At 57.6% G+C, this 7,027-nt stretch overlaps 1 protein-coding gene across 7 annotated transcripts in view; it reads left to right on the top strand.

The window, feature by feature from the left end:
• The window catches only part of TUBGCP6 (tubulin gamma complex associated protein 6), a 29,633-nt gene that overhangs the window by 16,228 nt on the left and 6,378 nt on the right, over window positions 1-7,027 (top strand). For 4 of the 7 annotated variants that reach the window (XR_005196385.1, XM_037730071.1, XM_037730069.1 and 1 more), the window contains exons 4-13: window positions 1,392-1,565; window positions 2,803-2,939; window positions 3,784-3,862; window positions 3,993-4,102; window positions 4,363-4,454; window positions 4,552-4,691; window positions 4,788-4,937; window positions 6,043-6,124; window positions 6,216-6,304; window positions 6,355-6,491. Coding sequence is in view for 6 of the 7 variants with exons in the window: in XM_037730071.1 (XP_037585999.1) it covers window positions 1,392-1,565; window positions 2,803-2,939; window positions 3,784-3,862; window positions 3,993-4,102; window positions 4,363-4,454; window positions 4,552-4,691; window positions 4,788-4,937; window positions 6,043-6,124; window positions 6,216-6,304; window positions 6,355-6,491 (1,190 nt within the window). In the remaining variant the exon portion in view is untranslated. The remainder of the gene's footprint in view (window positions 1-1,391; window positions 1,566-2,802; window positions 2,940-3,783; window positions 3,863-3,992; window positions 4,103-4,362; window positions 4,455-4,551; window positions 4,692-4,787; window positions 4,938-6,042; window positions 6,125-6,215; window positions 6,305-6,354; window positions 6,492-7,027) is intronic. The other 3 variants (XM_017504881.1, XM_037730070.1, XM_017504882.1) reach the window with 3 other exon arrangements.

Raw genomic sequence — 7,027 nt, 5'->3', positions numbered from 1 at the left:
GTGATTCTCCTGCCTCAGCCTCCTGAGTAGTTAGGATTACAAGCGCACGCCGCCATGCATGGCTAATTTTTGTTTATAGGAGAGATGGGGTTTCACCATGTTGGTCAGGCTGGTCTCCAACTCCCGATCTCAAGTGATTCACTTGCCTTGGCCTCCCACAGTGCTGGGATTACAGGTGTGAGTCATCATGCCTGGCCTAACTGCTCTTTTTTTTTTTTTTGGAGGCAAGATCACCCAGGCTCGAGTGCAGTGGTTTGAACATGACTCACTGCAACCTCGACCTCCTAGGCTCAAATTGATCCTCCTGCCTCAGCCTCCTGAGTAGCTGAGAGCAACAGGCATGCACCATCATGGCTGGCTATTTTTTTAGTTAAAAAAATTTTCTTTTTTTGAGATGGAATCTCCCTCTGTAGCCCAGGCTGGAGTGGGAAGGCACAGTCTCAGCTCACTGCAACCCTGCCTCTCGTGTTCAAGTGTTTCTCATACCTCAGCTTCTAGAGTAGCTGGGACTACAGGCACACACCACCTCGCCTGGTTAATTTTTGTATTTTTAGTAGAGATGGGGCTTTGCCATGTTGGCCAGGTTGGCTATGGACTCCTGACCTGAAGTGATCTGTCTGCCTTGGCTCCCCAAGGGATTATAGGCGTGAGCCACCATGCCTGGCTAATTTGTAGTTTTTATAGGGATGAGGGTCTCGCTGTGTTGCCCAGGCTTGTCTTAGGCTCCTGGGCTCAAGTATTCTCCTGCCTCAGCCTCCCAAAGTGCTGGGATTACAGCCGAGAGCCACTGCACTTGGCCTAATCTCTTTTTAAAATCTCTTCAGAGTATGCACAGGGCTGCTGTGGGTTTGGTATCTTGTTCGTTAGTAATGCAGGTGTTTGCAGTGGTAACTTTTCCTCCTGGCGGAGCGTTCGCTGCATCCCATATGTTTTGGTTGTGGTGAGCCCTCTGTTGGGGGTTTCCACTCTCTGGTTATAAACATGCTGTGGAGAATGTGCTCTGATGAGTCTGTGTGTACATCTTCCATGATTTCCTTTAATTCATCCCTGAGAGTCGAATGAGCAGGTCTTGTGGCAAACGGGTGTTATATCTTCTGCCCAGGAGGCTGTCTGAGTACTTGTGTTCTGTGAAGGTGCTCTCTTTTTTTCTATGCTTAGCATTTTAAACATGTATTTTTCAGTATGGTCAGTGAAAATTTCTACCTTGTTTTGGTTTGTATGTTTTTATTCCTTGGTGCAGGAGTTCTGGGTATGCCTTTTGAGCATTTGCTTTTGGGTCCTGTGGGCACTCTAGGTGGTGTGGGGTTGGGTGCAGCGGTGGAGGGAGGTGGCACCTTACTGGACATCTGGGTGCCTGGCCTCTGCGACCTGTGTCCTCTGTCCCTGTGCAGCAGGCCCAGGCCTTTGTGGTGAAGCAGGGCGTCCATGTATCAGGAGCGTCTCCCGAGAGCATCAGCAACCTTCTCTCGGAGGTGGCCGAGTATGGGACCTGCTACATGCGCCTGACCCACTTCTCCCTGCAGCCCGTCCTGGACTCCTCGTACAGCAAGGGCCTTGTGTTCCAGGTATCGTCTCTGCCTCACGGTTGTCACGAACCTTTGAGAGAACGGTGCACACGTTCTGGAAAAGAGAATCTTAGAGGTCCTTCTGTGGGACCACAGAGTCTAAACCTTTTATTTCCTTGCTAACATTTGAAACCCGACAGTGACTCTTCAGGGACGGGTCAGTGATGACATTTTCCCTCACTGGAAACCTGGGGCAGATGTGTGTGGGCCCTGGGTTGGTGGGAGGCCAGCCTGGCCAGCATTCGGGGTGTACAGGGCAGGCAAGGCAGTGAATGGGGCTCTTGCTGCCTGTACTTTGGTGGGAGCAGTCATCCGCATTGTGGATGAGTGACAGGGCAGGACTCTCGCGTTGGGTGAATTTACGCTGCTAGGTGTTCTGAGCCAAGCCTGGCTCTGGAAGCTGCTGTTTGTGAGTCTTGAAGCTGGCTCATGTGCTGGGTAGAGGCCCAGGGGACGGGGATGCACCTTGAATGGGAGAGGACAGGCAGGCAGATGACGGGACGTCGGGGGAGTGGAGAGGAGGGTATTGGGGAAGCTGGGCAGAGAGCCCTCAGGAGGAGCCGTGCAGCGCTGGCACCTTCGACTGTTGGTGCCGCAGCGGGGGCTGAGGGTGGGGTGATGCAGTGTGGTCAGGTTTTAGACGGGCTCGGGAGGTCGGCGTGGTGGGAGCTGCATGGGGTGGGGACAGCTTCTGGGCAGACGAGCAGCCCTGGGGTTCTTGAGGGCTGGAGGTCGTGGAGGAGGGGTCGGAGCAGTGGACACTGAGAAGGGTCGGACTGTGGTTCTCACTTGTGTGGCAGGCGTGGCCAGGCCACGTGGCTCCTGGGGTGGGTAGACTGAGATTGGTCCAGGGTTGGCATGAACTTCAGAGCCTGCTGCCGTGGCGTTACCCAGGATGCTGGTGCCACCGAGACCACTGTGGTCTGAGCAGCCGAAGCCCTCACAGCGCTGGTGTCTGTGCATAGAGCGCAGCCGCCCTTTCCACCCTCACCCCCAAATCCCAGAAGCCACGTCCCTGGGCAGCTGGGCTCAGATGAGAGGAGGGATTGGTGGTGGGCCATGGCTTGTGGAGGTCCAAATGTCTACCTGGCCTGGTGGCTGGACGTGGCTCGCAGAGTCCCATTGCTCGGAAATGAAGCCCAGAGCTGAGGTGGGGAGCAAAGTGCTGTGCCCAGCACTGGTGCCCTCAGGCCCTGGGCACAGGCTGTGTCCACGTTCCTGGCTGCCCTCCTCCCAGCCCTCTTGCCTACAGGCCTTCACCAGTGGCCTGAGGAGATACCTGCAGTATTACCGGGCCTGCGTCCTCGCCACTCCGCCCACCCTGAGCCTCCTCACCATTGGTTTTCTCTTCAAGAAGCTGGGCCGGCAGCTCAGGTGAGCCTCAGCATGGCGGCTGAGCAGGGGGCTTTGTGGGTGAGGTGTGGGGCTTGCTGGGCAGCGGGGGGGTTTGCCCTGCTCCCCGGCAAGGAGAGCCTGTGAGAAGAGCCCTCAGCAGGCGACTGGACAGTCCTTGCCTGGCTAAATTCAGGTGCCAGGTGCCGAGCAGGTGTGTCTGCCATGGGCCCACGACAGCTGGTCCATCCAGGCCCTCCAGGCCTGGTGGCTCCTGCCTAATCAGTACACAGGGTCCCTGGGGCTGTGGCATCTGGCACAGTTAGTGAGGAAGCTGGTTAGTGAGGAACCAGGCTGGGGGGCCACTGGCAAGTGCCGCCAGAGAAGGAAGAGTGAGGATTGGGGGTGGGAGCTGGAGGGATGACCTTCCAAGCAGAGGAGCAGAGTGTGGCAGCCCAGAGGAGACCCAAGGGCTGAGACAGCGCCAGACACTGTGGGGGTGGGGGTGGGGGTGGGAGTGGGCTGTGAAGGGTGTGGGTTGTGGCAGATGCTTGGTGCCACTGTGTGGATGAGAGGGGCTGTCAGGTGCAGCCCCCATGTGGGGTGAGGAAGTGGGAGGGTCAGGGTGATTTGGGTGTTGGCCAGTGCCTGGGAGGGAGGTGCCTGTTTGGTGTGGGTGCTTCAGTGGGGTCTGTGTGGACAGCACAGGGGCACAGGGCTGGGCATGAGTCCTGCAGGGCCGTTGGGGTGCATCTGGTTTTTAAGGCAAACATCTAAAGTCAGTTGCTCCAGGGAGCATGAAGATTTGTGGAGATTTTGCTCAGTCTGATCCAGGCCTGGGGACCCTGAGCCCAGTCACCTGGTCTGATCCTGCCTCTGGGTCTAGGTATCTGGCCGAGCTCTGTGGTGTTGGTGCTGCACTCCCAGGCACCTGCGGAGGAGGGCCCAGGGCCGAGTTTCCCACCGTGAGTCCTGCGTCCCTGTTGAGCGTGCCGGCCTGGTGGGCTCCTGGAAAGGGGGTGCTGAGTGTGTCCTTGGGGGGCTGCTGCCGGCAGGGGTGCACCTCACTGAGCTGTCCCCCCTTGCCATCTGCAGGGCGTGAAGCTGCTGTCCTACCTCTACCAGGAGGCGCTGCACAACTGCAGCAATGAACACTACCCCGTGCTGCTGTCCCTGCTGAAGACCAGCTGCGAGCCCTACACGCGGTGGGCAGCGGCTGGTGGGGCTGGGCTGGCACACATTCCCACCAGGCAGACATCTGAGAGCAGCCCCTTGTCAGAAACCTGTTGAATGTGGGGCTCACACAGGAAGGGGACTGGGCAGGAACCCCCCACCCCTACCCCAAATCCTCATGGATAGCATGCCCCACCCCTGCCTCCATGGACAGCCGTGCCCCCGCTCCTCACTGCTGGCCCCACCCACCTCTCCACTGACCACACCCACCCCTGCTGCTCTCCCACTGCAGCTTCATCCACGACTGGGTGTACAGCGGGGTGTTCAGAGACACTTATGGCGAGTTCATGATTCAGGTGAACCAGGAGTACCTCAGCTTCCGAGGTAGGTGGCAGCTGGCTGCGGGGCGGGGCTCCGTGCCTGTGGGCCTGGGTTCAGGGCCACAGCCATGCCAGCCACACTGGTGTTCCCCCCACCGTAGATAAGTCATACTGGACCCATGGCTACGTGCTCATCTCCAAAGAGGTGGAGGACTGTGTTCCCGTGTTTCTGAAGCACATTGCCCATGACGTGTACGTCTGCGGGAAGACCATCAACCTGCTGAAGCTCTGCTGTCCCCGGGTGAGGAGGGGCTCCTGCGTGGAGACGGGAGGGGCTGGGGCTGCATCTGAGGCCAGGGCTGAGTGCCGGTGGCTGTGCCTGCATCTCCTTTGGCAGCATTACCTCTGTTGGTCCGACGTCCCAGTCCCCCGGATCTCAGTGATTTTCTCCCTGGAGGAGCTGAAGGAGATTGAGAAGGACTGTGCTGTCTATGTCGGGCGCATGGAGAGAGTGGCCCGCCACAGCTCCGTCAGCAAGGAGGAGAAGGTGCGTGGCACCACAGGTCTTGGGGGCTTTCTTTGTGCCTGCCTCCGCTTCCTGGGGTCTCAGGCTGGTAGGGAGGATGTGAGGCCATGCAAGATGCGTGGGATTCCTTCTGGCATTTTCTGTCCTGGTGGTGTGGGTGGGTGGGTGCCAAGGGGGAGTTGAGATGAATGTCCTGGAGCCAGATGCCAGGGAGGGGCTCTGTCCTCTCCTCCTGGGTCTGGGTGGCTCAGCCTGAAGCCCAGGCTTTGTTGACTCGGGAAGCTCCACTGGGCTTCCCTTGGACCTGCTGGCTGTGAACAGATAGTCCGACTGTGCTCCAGGGCGGCAGGGTGTGTGGTTCTACACTCAGGTGGCCTTTGCAAGCTCCCCTCCTACTGGGAAGGGATGACGTGTCAGAAACGGGCCACGCCTCTCCTGCGTCCTCAGGGAGGGGCTCAGTGGTACATTTGGCACCATTCCCAGGAACAGGCTTTCTGGCCTGGGCAGGGGCAGGCCCAAGAGGCTAAGCAGGGAAGCTCCCTCTCCTCTCTGAGGCCCCTTGGTTTCCCTCCAGGGTGGACACACAGCCTGGGGTCCTCAACTCCCAGATGTCTCTGTGGGAGCCGGTCAGCTCCAGTCCGTGGCCTGGAGCCAGCCTTGGCACTGCTGAGAGCCGGGGTGGGGAGGGTGTCCCGCCGTCACTTGGCGCCTCCTCTCACCCTCGGGCTGTGTGTCTTGCCTGCCGGCCCTGATCCCACACGTGTCCTAGGTGAGAGGTCAGAGGACTAGGTTGCTTTTTTTCCCTTTGTGACAGGGTCCCACTGTGTCGGCCAGGAGGCTGGAGTACAGTGGCACCAACGTGGCTCCCTGCAGCCTCCACCTCCCAGGCTCAGGGGATCCTCCTGCCTCAGCCCAGCCCCCAAGTAGTTGATACTATAGGCGTCCGCCACCACACCTGGCTAATTTTTGTATCTTTGTAGAGATGGGGTTTTGCCATGTTGTCCAGACTGGCCTGGAACTCCTGAGCTCATGTGATCCACCCACTTCAGCCTCCCAAAGTGCTGGAATTACAGGCGTGAGCTGCTGCGCCTGGCCAGTGTACTTTGTTTACCATTGTCTTGTTTAGGAATTACGTATGGAAATTGCAAAGCAGGAATTAATTGCTCATGCCCGGGAAGCAGCCTCCAGGGTCCTGAGTGCACTGAGTGGTGAGTGGCCCCAAGTCCTCCCTTCTGCAGTTCTGGGGGTGCCTTGCTGGGGCCTCTTTGTGACAGTGTGCCCCTTACTTTCCCAATGCAGACCGGCAGATGTCAGAGCGGATGGCCTTGGATGCCCAGAAGCGCGAGCAGTTTCAGAGGCTGAAGGAACAGTTTGTGAAGGACCAGGAGGTGGGTGGGACCTGCCCGTGCTGGGTCAGGCCTAAGTCCTGATTTCACAGCCCAGGCTGTGTGTTTTACAGCGACGCCAGGCGGCCAGGCAGGAGGAGCTGGATGACGACTTCAGCTACGCCCGTGAGCTCCGAGACAGGGAGAGGAGGCTGAAGTCCCTGGAGGAGGAGCTGGAGAGGAAGGCAAGGTAGGGCAGCAGGGGCCCCAGGCCCAGGGGTGCAGGTGCGGCAGGGGCCCCGGAGCTCTGCTTTAATCACACTGATGATTTACTTTGTGTTTTGAAAACCTGCAGGCATACATTAAGGTAGAAAAACCAATGTGCTGAACCCAGAGTGGCTGCGGCCATTCTGCCGTATGCAGGTGTCCGTACCCGTCCTGAGTGTTGTCTTGTGGGTGTTTGTATGGATGAGGGTCTGAGCAAGGCCTGTGTGCTGTTTGGGGTCCTGTCTCTTTATCTATCTTCTTTCTAAATAGGTCCCAGCCGGGTGCGGTGGCTCACGCCTGTAATCCTAGCACTTTTGGGAGGCTGAGGTGGGTGGATCACGTGAGGTCAGGAGCTCAAGACCAGCCTGGCCATCCATCATGTTGAAACCCCATCTTTAAAAAAAAAATAAATAAATAAATTGAATTAAATAAATAAATAGGTCCCTTATTTATTTTTAAGTCTGTTATTGGTCTGACAGAGGGTGGTTTTTTTTGTTTGTTTACTATTTTTTTTTTTTT

Source organism: Cebus imitator, unplaced genomic scaffold (genome assembly GCF_001604975.1).
Source record: "Cebus imitator isolate Cc_AM_T3 unplaced genomic scaffold, Cebus_imitator-1.0 Scaffold329, whole genome shotgun sequence".
Classification (NCBI taxonomy): Eukaryota; Metazoa; Chordata; class Mammalia; order Primates; family Cebidae; genus Cebus; species Cebus imitator.
This window is presented reverse-complemented; position numbering and strand designations above follow the sequence as displayed.